The sequence below is a fragment of the Ranitomeya variabilis genome, chromosome 2, assembly GCF_051348905.1.
Source record: "Ranitomeya variabilis isolate aRanVar5 chromosome 2, aRanVar5.hap1, whole genome shotgun sequence".
Taxonomy (NCBI): Eukaryota; Metazoa; Chordata; class Amphibia; order Anura; family Dendrobatidae; genus Ranitomeya; species Ranitomeya variabilis.
In genome coordinates, this window is record NC_135233.1 from 253,622,112 (window position 1) to 253,637,351 (window position 15,240).

A 15,240-nucleotide genomic window follows, 5' to 3' on the forward strand; every position below is an offset into this window, starting at 1 on the left:
CGCTGAAAGAAGTGACATGCCCTATGTCCAAAAAAAGCAGCAAAGCAGAAAAAACTAATCAAACAAAAAAACAACGTGTGTGCATGAGATTTCTGAAGTCTCATAGGCTTTACTGGTACTGTAAAAAGCAGCTGAAAATTAGCATAAAAAAAGCAGCAAAAAAAAGCAGCAAAAAAGTCCTGTGTGAACGTACCCTAAAGGGGTTTTCCCATAAATGAAAGTTTATTTTAAAAATTGCCTGTGTCTGACCGTGTACGGAGCATACCACATCTCCTGGGCAGGGGAAGAAGAAAAAGACAATACTGACATTACAGCAGGGGATCACAGAGGATTCATTCTTTTCAGGCAAAATATTTCACCTCACAAAATGTATCCTGCAATCTCCTGCTGTAATGTTAGTATTGTCTTTTGCAAGACAGCAGACAAGAGGGATAGCACATGGGGGTAGACAGGTCAAAGAAGAGAGTAGACTGGAGAAGTTAGCACATGGGGAAAGAGAGAGTGGATAGGTGGGTGAGCACATGGGGGGAGAGATTCTCAACGCTGCAAAGCCTGCCCCATCGTGACATTACCGCCCTCCATCTAGTTTATACATAATAGTCTATGATAATGAGCTTAACAAACCAAAAGCAGAGCGAACCAGTGTCATCAACCTCTTCTCCACCAACATGCATCCCATGTGACCAACATCGCCTTTTTCCCTATTCAGTCCAATCCCCCCCACATACAGCCACATGCATGTGGAATTAACCCCTTCCTTGCACAGCCCACCCCAGCACATGCAGACTCACACAAGTAACATCACCCGTTCACTGCACAGCCAAGCAGCATGCAGCTCCATGTAAGCAACTTCACCCACTACCCTGAGCAGCCACCCGATACACAGCCCCACATGACTGAAATTAACAACCCTTCTCCGCAGACCCCCAGTATGCAGTCCTAAGAGAGAAAAAGTATCCCCTTCCCTGTGCAGACCCACGCAAGCCTCACCCCTGCACTGAACAGTTACCCAGTATGCAGCCCCCATGCGAATGACACCACCGTCTTCTGCACAGTCCCTCATTGTCATCCCACCTCCTCCGCACAGCCCCTCATCATCATCCCATTCAACCCCTAATCGTCACCATGCCCCCTTCTCCGCACAGCCCCTCATCAACATGCCCCCTTCTCCGCACAGCCCCTCATCAACATGCCCCCTTCTCCGCACAGCCCCTCATCAACATGCCCCCTTCTTCGTACAGCCCCTCATCAACATGCCCCCTTCTCCGCACAGCCCCTCATCAACATGCCCCCTTCTCCGCACAGCCCCTCATCAACAACATGCCCCCTTCTCCGCACAGCCCCTCATCAACAACATGCCCCCTTCTCCGCACAGCCCCTCATCAACAACATGCCCCCTTCTCCGCACAGCCCCTCATCAACAACATGCCCCCTTCTCCGCACAGCCCCTCATCAACAACATGCCCCCTTCTCCGCACAGCCCCTCATCAACAACATGCCCCCTTCTCCGCACAGCCCCTCATCAACAACATGCCCCCTTCTCCGCACAGCCCCTCATCAACAACATGCCCCTTCTCCGCACAGCCCCTCATCAACAACATGCCCCCTTCTCCGCACAGCCCCTCATCAACAACATGCCCCCTTCTCCGCACAGCCCCTCATCAACAACATGCCCCCTTCTCCGCACAGCCCCTCATCAACAACATGCCCCCTTCTCCGCACAGCCCCTCATCAACAACATGCCCCCTTCTCCGCACAGCCCCTCATCAACAACATGCCCCCTTCTCCGCACAGCCCCTCATCAACAACATGCCCCCTTCTCCGCACAGCCCCTCATCAACAACATGCCCCCTTCTCCGCACAGCCCCTCATCAACAACATGCCCCCTTCTCCGCACAGCCCCTCATCAACAACATGCCCCCTTCTCCGCACAGCCCCTCAACAACATGCCCCCTTCTCCGCACAGCCCCTCAACAACATGCCCCCTTCTCCGCACAGCCCCTCATCAACATGCCCCCTTCTCCGCACAGCCCCTCATCAACAACATGCCCCCTTCTCCGCACAGCCCCTCATCAACAACATGCCCCCTTCTCCGCACAGCCCCTCATCAACATGCCCCCTTCTCCGCACAGCCCCTCATCAACATGCCCCCTTCTCCGCACAGCCCCTCATCAACATGCCCCCTTCTCCGCACAGCCCCTCATCAACAACATGCCCCCTTCTCCGCACAGCCCCTCATCAACATGCCCCCTTCTCCGCACAGCCCCTCATCAACATGCCCCCTTCTCTGCACAGCCCCTCATCAACATGCCCCCTTCTCCGCACAGCCCCTCATCAACATGCCCCCTTCTCCGCACAGCCCCTCATCAACATGCCCCCTTCTCCGCACAGCCCCTCATCATCAACATGCCCCCTTCTCCGCACAGCCCCTCATCAACATGCCCCCTTCTCCGCACAGCCCCTCATCAACAACATGCCCCCTTCTCCGCACAGCCCCTCATCAACATGCCCCCTTCTCCGCACAGCCCCTCATCAACAACATGCCCCCTTCTCCGCACAGCCCCTCATCAACAACATGCCCCCTTCTCCGCACAGCCCCTCATCAACATGCCCCCTTCTCCGCACAGCCCCATATCACCTTCACCATATAACCCCACTCTAGTAACATCAACCCTTTTCCTGTGAAAGCCCCCCAATGCCCCTTACAAGCAACAGCACCCATTTCCCTGAGCAGCCCTCTAACATACAGCCCCAATATAGTAGCATAAGCCATGTTTCTTCTAAATCAAAATCCATTCTCCGACCAGTCACGCTGTGCCCTCATCCCCATCTGCACACAGCCCCATTGTGCAGCCCCTCAGGGTCTCCTGCACGTGTCATCGCCAGCAGCCTCAGCAGATCGCTGCTTCCCGTCATCGGGCCGCCAGGCACTGCACTGGAGGAGGCCCCGCCCCTTCCCGGGAGATCGTCCCCTCCCAGGAGCGCCTCCATTCTAGACGTTACCATGCGCACAGGTGGAACGCTGCGGGTCCCGTCGCTGAGTGATGACGTAGTGTTGTTGGCGACAGTGGTTGCTAGGACACGGCGGCGCTCGCTCTGTAACTAGGGAGAGCTGTGCTGCCCCCTGGCCGGGGATTTCAGCGCAGAGGTCGTTATAGTGAGCAGTAAAAGAGCGGAGATGGACGCCACAGCGAAGCCCCTGAGGATCCCACCGCAGATGGCCGTGTACGCCGAGGACCACCGCATTTTTGATATGCTGCAGGTAAGTGGCTGTCCGTGTGGAACTACAAGTCTCAGCATGTGTAGCAAGCTCATAATTACCAAGTCCACAGCATTGTAATCTGAAACTTGTTGGAGGACTTCAGGTCCCAGCATGTCCTGTGCTCTAAGGCCGGCGTCACACTCAGCATAAGACAATACGGTCCGTTTTTTTACGGCCGTAATACGGAGAAATGTTCCCAAAATAGTGATCCGTATGTCATCCGTAGTCAGGGTGTGTCAGCGTATTTTGCGCATGGCATCCTCCGTATGTAATCCGTATGGCATCCGTACTGCGATATTTTCTCACAGGCTTGCAAAACCGACATCTAATGGATTTATGTGCTCAAATGTCTGTTAAAACATATATACAGTGTGTGTGTGTGTATATATATATTCTGTATTTATATTTAATTCAGCGCGATATCTGTGAAAAGCCAGTAATTCAATTGCCGGCTTTTCATTTCTCCTGCACAAACCCGACAGGATATGAGACATGGTTTACATACAGTAAACCATCTCATATCCCCCTTTTTTTTTTTTTGCATATTCCACACTACTAATGTAAGTAGTGTGTATGTGCAAAATTTGGGAGCTGTAGCTGCTAAAATAAAGGGTTAAATGGCGGAAAAAAATGGTGTGGGCTCCCGCGCAATTTTCTCCGCCAGAGTGGTAAAGCCAGTGACTGACGGCAGATATTAATAGCCTAGAGAGGGTCCATGGTTATTGGCCCCCCCTGGCTACAAACATCTGCCCCCAGCCACCTCAGAAAAGGCACATCTGGAAGATGCGCCTATTCTGGCACTTGGCCACTCTCTTCCCACTCCCGTGTAGCGGTGGGATATGGGGTAATGAAGGGTTAATGTCACCTTGCTATTGTAAGGTGACATTAAGCCAGATTAATAATGGAGAGGCGTCAATTATGTCACCTATCCATTATTAATCCAATTGTCTGAAAGGGTTAAAAAACACACACACGTTATTAAAAAGTATTTTAATGAAATAAACAAACAGGTTGTTTTAGTATTTTATTGCTCTCTCAATCCATCCGGAAGACCCTCGCTCTGCAAAATAATAAACCAACAATATACATACCTTCGGATGAACTGTCAGGTCCCATGAAGCAAATCCATCTGAAGGGGTTAAATCATTTTACAGCCAGGAGCTGTGCTAAAGCACTGCTCGTGGTTGTAAAAACCCCGGGTGCTGAAAGGAAAGCAGGGTGATCTGTACTTACATTGAGTCGCGGTGAGGCGCCCTCTGCTGGATGAACTCATATGAACTCGAGCGTGGGAACTTTTCCAAGGCTGCAGTTCATGAGAACATCCACCAGAGGGCGCCTCACTGCAACTCAATGTAAGTACAGATGACCCAGCTTTCCTTTCAGCACCCGGGGTTTACAGGTACGAGCGAGTGCTTTAGCGCAGCTCCTGGCTGTAAAATGATTTAACCCCTTCAGATGGATTTACTTCGTGGGACCTGACAGTTCATCCGAAGGTATGTATATTGTTGGTTTATTATTTTGCAGAGCGAGGGTCTTCCGGATGGATTGAGAGAGCAATAAAATACTAAAACAACCTGTTTGTTTGTTTATTTCATTAAAATACTTTTTAATAACGTGTGTGTGTGTTTTTTAACCCTTTCAGACAATTGGATTAATAATGGATAGGTGACATAATTGACGCCTCTCCATTATTAATCTGGCTTAATGTCATCTTACAATAGCAAGGTGGCATTAACCCTTCATTACCCCATATCCCACCGCTACACGGGAGTGGGAGGAGAGTGGCCAAGTGCCAGAATAGGCGCATCTTCCAGATGTGCCTTTTCTGGGGTGGCTGGGGGCAGATGTTTGTAGCCGGGGGGGGGGGGGGGGGGGCAATAACCATGGACCCTCTCCTGGCTATTAATATCTGCCCTCAGTCACTGGCTTTACTACTCTGGCGGAGAAATTTGTGCGGGAGCCCACGCCAATTTTTTCTGCGATTCAACCCTTTATTTTAGCAGCTACAGCGCCCAAATTTTGCACATACACACTACTAACAGTAGTGTGGAATATGCAAAAAAAAGGGGATATGAGATGGTTTACTGTATGTAAACCATGTCTCATATCCTGTCGGGTTGGGGAAGGAGAAATGAAAAGCTGGCAATTGAATTACCGGCTTGTCACTAACACCGCTGCGTATTTCTCGCAAGTCACACTGCTGGTCCGTGTGTAATCCGTATTTTTCTCGCCCCCATAGACTTTCATTGGCGTATTTTTTGCGCAATACGCTGACAAACGCAGCATGCTGCGATTTTGTACGGCCGTAGAAAGGCGTATATTGCGGATGCGTTATATACGGCTCATAGGACCTGACCCATTGGGAATAATTGGGCCGTTTGTTAGGCGTGTTTTACGGACGTGTTTTATGCGCTCTTACGTCCGTAAAACTCGCTAGTGTGACGCCGGCCTAACACTTGTGCCCTGCAGCTGTTGCTGGCAGTTGCAGTTCTTCAGTGCTCACAGTACGTCTTATACGAGGCTGAAGTTGGTTTCTTATTCTGCAATTTTTTCTTTTCTGTTTTTTATAGGTTTAACAACAAAAAATAAGTATCACAATAATAACATACAAAGCAGCGAGGTGCCTGATGTGAATACACTCAAAACAGCTACAAAAATGATAAAACTGGCACTAAATGACTTTGGGCCACTGATACCACAGTGCAGACATATAGAACAGGGAGCCCCACATCAAAACCAGGTCCCCCCAGCTTGGCGCAAATGGGTTCAGGGCATCATAACTGGCATCCAAGTGGGCAGACAGCCAATTTTGGCAATTTGAATAAGTAACTGATGTTTTTAAGGGGTTAAATGACTTTGGGCCACTGATCTCACACTAAGAATACACAGATATTGATCCCCCTCCTCACACCCAGGTCCTTACAGCCTGGCCTAAATGGGTTCTGGGCATCAGAATTGGCATCGCAGTGGGCAAACAGACAACTTTCACAGATTTGAATAAGTAATTGATGTTTTTAAGGGGTTAAATTACTTTGGACCACTGATCTCACACTAAGGCCAGAGGTAACTGAATTTGATGGGAAGCATTAATATGCATGTAATAGATGTGTGAGATCATTGGCGCAAAATCATTTAACCAATTAAAAACATCAGCTACTTTTTCAACTCTGTGAAAATTGTCTGATTGCCCACTTTGATGCCAGTTCTGATGCCCAGAACCTATTTGGGCCAGGCTGGAGAGACATGTGTTTGATACGGGACATCACTATCTATGTATTCTTAGTGAGAGATCAGTGGCCCAAAGCCATTTAACCCCTTAAAAACATTAGTTACTTATTCAAATCTGTGAAAATGGCTGTGTGCCCTCTTTGATGCCAATTCTGATGCCCAGAACCCATTTGGGCCAGGCTAGAGAGACCTGGGTTTGATGCAGGGCATCACTATGTATTCATAGTGTGAGATCAGTGGCCCAAAGTCATTTAACCCTTTCATTAATGCCTTTCGGTGCCCACTTGATGCCCATTTTTGTGCCAGTTTTATGATTTTTGTAGCTATTTTTAAGTGTATTCACATCAGGGCACCTCGCTGGATTGCATGTTATTATTGTGATGCTTATTTTTTGTTGTTAAACCTATAAAAACAGAAAAGAAAAAATTGCCGATTAAGAAACCAACTTTAGCTCCGAATAAGAAACTGACGAATCAGAATCCAACTTCAGCCTCGTACGTCTTATTGTGTTGTTTTTACCTTTATCAGAAAATGGTGCAGAATCTCCTGATGGATCGACCGGCCGACCCCATCCAGTACCTGATCCACCATCTGCGTAAGGATAATGATGGCGGTAAGGCCGGGGATCGGGGGGCTCGTGCATGGCTGGCCCCAGACCCCCTATCATTTTAGCTTTTCACCTTTCATACCTTTTTATTTTCCTGGTTGCCAGTGCTGTATCAGGTCTTATGCAGCATGAGCTGTGGCACGACCATTGTGGGGTCCGTACGAGTTTCCGATCTCTTTCAAGTCCATTATTTTGTGAGATCAAATGACCAAAAAAACAGCAATTCTGACATTCAGATTATTTTCCATTTTGGCTTTCACTGGACAAGATACAAGATAAATATTGTGATAATGTATTAGTTCGGACAACACGCGCGGAGGAACCGAATATGGTGATTTCTTTTATTTACATTTGAAAGAGTTTATCCACTACTTTTACATTGATGGCCTATCTCTAGGATAGGTGATCAATGTCTCAACGTCTGGGGTCCGGCACCCAGCACCACCGCCGATCAGCTGTCATCGGTATCAGTGGTGGCCGCCGGCCAGCAGTACCCACTAAGGCTACGTTCACATTAGCGTTGTGCGACGCAGCGTCGGGCGCCGCTGCGGCGGCGCATAAATCATGCGCCCCTATATTTAACATGGGGGCGCATGGACATGCGTTGCACTTGCGTTTTGTGATGCATGCGTCACTGCGGCGCACGCGTCAGGGCGCAGAGGACGCAGCAAGTTGCATTTTTTGTGCGTCCAAAATCAAGCAAAAAAAGGACGCATGCGTCACAAAACAATGCGTTTTGCATGCGTTTTGCATGCGTTGTGCATTGCGTCGCCGATGCGTCGCCGACGCAACACACAACAACGCAAATGTGAAAGTAGCCTTACCGAGCTGCTGTGTCTACTTGTAGAGGCCGACGCAAGATTGATCTGAATAAGAGGCAGATGTGCAGTATCAATCCCCGGCCTCTACAAGCCGACAGAGCAGCTCGGTAAGTGAGTATTGCTGTCCGGCGCTGCCACCGATTACAGTTGATCAGCGGGGGGTGCCGAGTGTCCTAAGGATAGGTCATCAATGTAAAAGTAGTGGATAATTTCTTTAATTACGTTCTTGGGAAATTAAAATGATTGATATATATGTATATATTATTTTTTCCTTGGGTTTTCATATTTTTTATCAGTTTCCCTGTGACTTGAACCTGCAACATTGTAATACTGCTGTCTAGGGTAAAATTACTCATCTATGAAGACGTGTAGAGACATGAAAGATACAGTGGCCCTTAGTCGGACCCTGGCTGTCAAAGCGAGGCTATCTGCACCTTGTTTCCGACCTCTTACATGCTGCCATCGCAATGAACAGCAGCATCTAGGGAGTTAAACTTCTGTGATCAGAGATAGCTCAAATCTCAGCAGACATACTTGGGTGCCGACTGTACAATGCAGCCATCACCTGTGCTGTGCAGATCCTGCAATTAGTTGTACAATCCGCTGATATGTTGTAACACAGTACTGTAATATTATCGATCTCCTATGAAGCCCAATCGCAGACTGTGTGCACGGGACACAGGAGCCTTTAATTGGTTCCTTCCTGTCGTGACTCACCCCATTTGCAACCTCATAAATGCTGCTGTCACAATCAGCAGCATCTTGGGGATTAAAATGCTGCCATTCCCCCCTACCCTTATCCTCTTTCTCAATATTTTCCATGGTTTAACCCCTCTTTACCCTTCTTTATCGTTTGCTTATATAGGCAATCCCCCTTTACGTTTTTCATCCTATTTCTTTTCCTCTTTCTTCACCTTTTCCATTTTTCCTCTTGTCTCCATCACATCCTTTTCCTATTTTTTTCCTTTTTCTGTTCTTACCTTTTCCCTTTATCCCTCCTTCTTTCCTAATCTTCCCTGTTAGGACTGTTTGGAGACTTGTAATTTCTTTATTCTATTCAAAATGTTAATATTAATGCTATGCATATCGTACTATATCTTTTACTTATTTTATGTTGGTCTCCCCTTCCTACCCTCCCTATGTTTGTATAAATTTTCCCCTAATAAAAATTATTTAAACTAAAAAAAAAATGCTTCCGTCAAAGTTAGACTAGGGTACTAGTTGTGTGCCGCTGCGTGGAGCAGGCTGTATACATGCTGTGCACACAAGGCTGAGTGCTTCACTGGGCTTCAGTGGGCCCGGGCTCTTTGGGTGCCTTCTCCGGGCTTAATGGCACAAATCCCTGCTGCTTCTTTCAACATCTATGGGGCTAATCTAAAGTAGCACTGAGGTCTTTCTGCCAACTCCGTAGAATTGTCACAGTGAATGTGTGACCTCCCCTCCTTCCGAACACCTCATTCCTGTAATGCAGTGAAAAGAAATGGGGGGGGGACATGGAATCTAGTGATCAGTAAGGGTCCCAGTAATCATACATTCATTACCACTATATAGTGGGGGTGTTGCATATGAGGTGCTCTTACTGTCCATGATATCATAAGCATACATTTTAGTCCAAAAACCTTTTTAACTCAAGGAAACACTCCGTATTACATCATAGAACAAAACCCAGGGAAGATCCAAGGTCAAGGAGTGTATATCAGAAAATAAATAAGCAATTCTTTAATAATAAATCACATACAGATGAAAACAAGATGCCTCGTGTCAACAAAAGGGATGCAACAAGACATATTATATCATGAAAACAAGTAGCTGGATAAATTAATATCACAATGCAGCAACTGTATAGTTTCATGGAGTCTGACCCTGTGATGATTGAATCAAATCACTATTTGCCTAAACAGAGAAAGAAATACAGGGCCAAGTGCCCTCTGTTACATAGATATATAGATATTAATATAACTACAGGGCTGCAAACAATTAAGCAAACTACAAGGAAGTGCCTCAGTGCATATAAATGAAGGATAATACTTACAGTTAGGTCCATATATATTTGGACAAAGACAACATTTTTCTACTTTTGGTTATAGGCATTACCACAATGAATTTTAAACAAAACAATTCAGATGCAGTTGAAGTTCAGACTTTCAGCTTTCATTTGAGGGTATCCACATTAAAATTGGATGAAGGGTTTAGGAGTTTCAGCTCCTTAACCTGTGCCACCCTGTTTTTAAAGGGACCAAAAGTAATTGGACAATTGACTCCAAGGCTATTTCATGGACAGGTGTGGGCAATCCCTTCAATATGTAATTCTCAATTAAGCAGATAAAAGGCCTGGAGTTGATTTGAGGTGTGGTGCTTGCATTTGAAAGGTTTTGCTGTTAAGTAAACATGCGGTCAAAGGAGCTCTCCATGCAGGTGAAACAAGCTATCCTTAAGCTGCGAAAACAGAAAAAACCCATCCGAGAAATTGCTACAATATTAGGAGTGGCAAAATGTACAGTTTGGTACATCCTGAGAAAGAAAGAAAGCACTGGTGAACTCATCAATGCAAAAAGACCTGGGCGCCCACGGAAGACAACAGTGGTGGATGACCGCAGAATAATCTCCATGGTGAAGAGAAACCCCTTCACAACAGCCAACCAAGTGAACAACACTCTCCAGGAGGTCGGCGTATCAATATCCAAATCTACCATAAAGAGAAGACTGCATGAAAGTAACTACAGAGGGTTCACTGCACGGTGCAAGCCACTCATAAGCATCAAGAATAAAAAGGCTAGACTGGACTTTGCTAAAAAACATCTAAAAAAGCCAGCACAGTTCTGGAGGAACATTCTTTGGACAGATGAAACCAAGATCAACTTGTACCAGAATGATGGAAAGAGAAAAGTATGGCGAAGGCGTGGTACAGCTCATGCTCCAAAGCATACCACAACATCTGTAAAACACGGCAGAGGCAGTGTGATGGCTTGGGCATGCATGGCTGCCAGTGGCACTGGGTCACTAGTGTTTATTTATGATGTGACAGAAGCAGCCGAATGAATTCTAAGGTATTCAGAGCCGCCATACTGTGTGCTCAGATCCAGCCAAATGCAGCCAAACGGATTGGTCGTCGTTTCATACTAGAGATGGACAATGACCCAAAACATAAAGCCAAAGCAACCCAGGAGTTTATTAAAGCAAAGAAGTGGAATATTCTTGAATGGCCAAGTCGGTCACCTGATCTCAACCCAATTGAGCATGCATTTCACGTGTTAAAGACTAAACTTCAGACAGAAAGGCCCACAAACAAACACCAACTGAAAACCACCGCAATGAAGGCCTGGCAGAGCATCAAAAAGGAGGAAACACAGCGTCTGGTGATGTCCATGAGTTCAAGACTTCAGGCAGTCATTGCCAACAAAGGGTTTTCAACCAAGTGCTAAAAATTAACATTTTATTTAAAATTATTGAATCTGTCCAATTACTTTTGGTCCATTTAAAAACAGGGTGGCACCTGTTAACTAGTTGAAACTCCTAAACTCTTCATCCAATTTTAATGTGGATACCCTCAAATGAAAGCTGAAAGTCTGAACTTCAACTGCATCTGAATTGTTTTGTTTAAAATTCATTGTGGTAATGTCTATAACCAAAATTAGAAAAATGTTGTCTCTGTCCAAATATATATGGACATATCAGGCAGTCAGGAACTTCCATATATAACCAAACACCATGAGCCAACACAGTGCCATAAATAATCAGATACTGGCAGTAAAATACATGTTAGGTTAATACCATATTACAATTAATGCTAGTGCATTTATTCACCCGATAAGAGGCAGAATATCAGCTGTGTCACCCACCCCGACGCGCGTTTCGCCTATGTTCTTCTGGGGGGTGTGGAAGAAGATAGGCGAAACGCGCGACGGTATAACCTAACATGTATTTTACTATAGTTTTATCATATGTCCATAAATAGTGTTGTGCACACCTCACAATAGTCATGTCAATCAACAACTCCCGATACAGAATTTCTATGGGAAAAAGAGGCTAAAGGCAAGTAATCAAAATATATATGTTTAATAGGAAATCATAAAAAAATACAATGATATAAACAGGAATCCCTCTTAATAAAAATACTGGGAACAACATACAAGCAGGAAGAAACCTCAATGAGATAACCAAGTGTGAAAAAGCACAGTAATAACATTCCAGTAAAACTTGCACTAATGTAAACTATATCTTACTCCCAATTAATTCACTATAAGGTATAAATAGTGAACAGAATTTTACATGGAATCAACCTTCCTATGACAAAATTCCTACAACCATGATGCAATATACATAATCAAATGCTAATACTATTTGAGGAAGCCAGTCAGGGGAAATGGCGCTGTCGAGGTCGCTGTGGAACACCTCTTGTGAGGAACACGCTCATGTAAGTCTCATGATTTAGGCACTTAGTTGTAGCATTGTTTACATTTATCGCACTAGACACTTTATTCAGCCCTATATGTTATAAAAAGGGTATAAATACTCGCTTGTATGGCCCTTATTTTGGTCATGGTTATATGGCTTTACTAAGCTAATTTGGCCTATTGTCCATGGTGCACACCCTATATTAGTTCAGCCCAATAGGTGATTGGGAGGCTATGAGCATTTGATTATGTATATTGCATCATGGTTGTAGGAATTTTGTCATAGGAAGGTTGATTCCATGTAAAATTCTGTTCACTATTTATACCTTATAGTGAATTAATTGGGAGTAAGATATAGTTTACATTAGTGCAAGTTTTACTGGAATGTTATTACTGTGCTTTTTCACACTTGGTTATCTCATTGAGGTTTCTTCCTGCTTGTATGTTGTTCCCAGTATTTTTATTAAGAGGGATTCCTGTTTATATCATTGTATTTTTTTATGATTTCCCATTAAAGATATATATTTTGATTACTTGCCTTTAGCCTCTTTTTCCCATAGAAATTCTGTATGGGGAGTTGTTGATTGACATGTATTTTACTATGTTTAGGCAAATAGAGATTTGTTTATTTATTTTCTGATATACACTCCTTTGCTTGGATTTTTTCTGGGTTTACTCCGTGGTATTATGCAGGATTTTTTGGGAGATTTTCCAGCAGCTGCTGACATTATCCGCACCTTCTTCAAACTTATCGATTTCCCTCTTGATACAAAAACTCCTGACTGAAGGAAAGCATGCTCTGATTTTTAGAGGTTTTGTTGAAGCGCGGATAGAAATCAGACCGATTCCTCTTTTCATCATCCCCTCCGGAGCCTTTGTCAATAAGACAAGCAGTAAATATTATTTATATATGTAACAAAATCGTCTCCACCTGGTAAATAATCACCACAGAGACGTTGCCACTTCTCTGGAATAAAGACTTCCTAAATCGGCCCAGCCTGGAGAAAACCTGAAGCTCAAAAGAAATGTGGGTATAATTCTTCTCTTTGAATGTGGTATATAAAGAGATGTGCTAAATGGTGACTAACTGGTCCAAAAATGTAACAAAGTACAGCAGTTCTCTGTGTGAAGAAAAGGAAAGGCTAAACTCTAGATGCATAGGACTGAGGAATGGCAACATAAGGGCAGAGGGGACAGAGGAAGAGAAAAGTCACACATGGAAAAAAGACAAAGAATGAAAACAGATGGGGAGTAGAAAGAGAGGCAATGGGGAGAAGGAAGCACAGAGTAAAAACTAGAGGGAAGAGGGAAGCACAGAGTAAATACCTGTTGGAATAAGGAAGCACAGAGTAAATACTAGAGGGAAGAAGGAAGCACAGAGTAAAGACCTGTTGGAATAAGGAAGCACAGAGTAAAGACTAGTGGGAAGAAGGAAGCACAGAGTAAAGACCTGTTGGAATAATGAAGCACAGAGTAAAGACTAGTGGGAAGAAGGAAGCACAGTGTAAAGACCTGTAGGAAGAAGGAAGCACAGAGTAAAGACTTGTGTGAATAAGGAAGCACAGAGTAAAGACCTGTGTGAAGAAGGAAGCACAGAGTAAAAAGCTGTGTGAAGAAGGAAGCACAGAGTAAAAACCTGCGTGAAGAAGGAAGCACAAGGGAAACATCTGCGTAAATAAGGAAGCACAGAGTAAAGACTTGCATGAAGAAGGAAGCACAGAGTAGAGACCTGCATGAAGAAGGGAGCACAGAGTAAAGACCTGCATGAAGAAGGAAGCACAGAGTAAAGAGCTGCATGAAGAAGGAAGCACAGAGTAAAGACCTGCATAAAGAAGGAAGCACAGAGTAAACATCTGCGTGAAGAAGGAAGCACAGAGTAAAGACCTGCATGAAGAAGGAAGCACAGAGTAAAGAGCTGCGTGAAGAAGGAAGCACTGAGTAAAGACCTGCATAAAGAAGGAAGCACAGAGTAAACATCTGCGTGAAGAAGGAAACACAGAGTAAAGACCTGCGGGAAGAAGGAAGCACAGAGTAAACATCTGCACGAAGAAGGAAGCACAGAGTAAAGACCTGCATGAAGAAGGGAGCACAGAGTAAAGACCTGCGTGAAGAAGGAAGCACAGAGTAAAGACCTGCATAAAGAAGGAAGCACAGAGTAAAGACCTGCATAAAGAAGGAAGCACAGAGTAAACATGTGCGTGAAGAAGGAAGCACAGAGTAAAGACCTGCGGGAAGAAGGAAGCACAGAGTAAACATCTGCACGAAGAAGGAAGCACAGAGTAAAGACCTGCGTGAAGAAGGAAGCACAGAGTAAACATCTGCGTGAAGAAGGAAGTACAGAGTAAAGACCTGTGGGAAGAAGGAAGCACAGAGTAAACATCTGCACGAAGAAGGAAGCACAGAGTAAAGACCTGCGTGAAGAAGGAAGCACAGAGTAAAGACCTGCGTGAAGAAGGAAGCACTGAGTAAAGATCTGCGTGAAGAAGGAAGCACAGAGTAAAGACCTGCGTGAAGAAGGAAGCACAGAGTAAAGACCTGCGTGAAGAAGGAAGCACTGAGTAAAGATCTGCGTGAAGAAGGAAGCACAGAGTAAAGACCTGCGTGAAGAAGGAAGCACAGAGTAAAGACCTGCCTGAAGAAGGAAGCACTGAGTAAAGATCTGCGTGAAGAAGGAAGCACAGAGTAAAGACCTGTGTGAAGAAGGAAGCACAGAGAAAAGACCTGCGTGAAGAAGGAATCACAGAGTAAAGACCTGTGTGAATAAGGAATCATAGTGTGAAGACCTGTGTAAAGAAGGAAGCAGAGTGTAAAGACCTGCGGGAAGAAGAAAGCACAGAATAAAGATTTGTAGGAAGAGAGAAGCACAGAGTAAAGTCTTACGAATTAGTAGATTGCTGAGCAGAGACAGATAGGATGGAGGAAGGTCAG

The 15,240-nt window shown here is 45.1% G+C and overlaps 1 protein-coding gene across 1 annotated transcript in view; it reads left to right on the plus strand.

Moving 5' to 3' along the window:
- The first annotated feature begins 2,644 nt into the window (after window positions 1–2,644).
- Window positions 2,645–15,240, plus strand: part of AK8 (adenylate kinase 8) — a 104,975-nt gene continuing 92,379 nt past the window's right edge. The window contains exons 1-2 of the mRNA XM_077284639.1: window positions 2,645–3,262; window positions 7,019–7,103. Of these exons, the coding sequence (XP_077140754.1) occupies window positions 3,179–3,262; window positions 7,019–7,103 (169 nt within the window). The 5' untranslated portion in view covers window positions 2,645–3,178. The remainder of the gene's footprint in view (window positions 3,263–7,018; window positions 7,104–15,240) is intronic.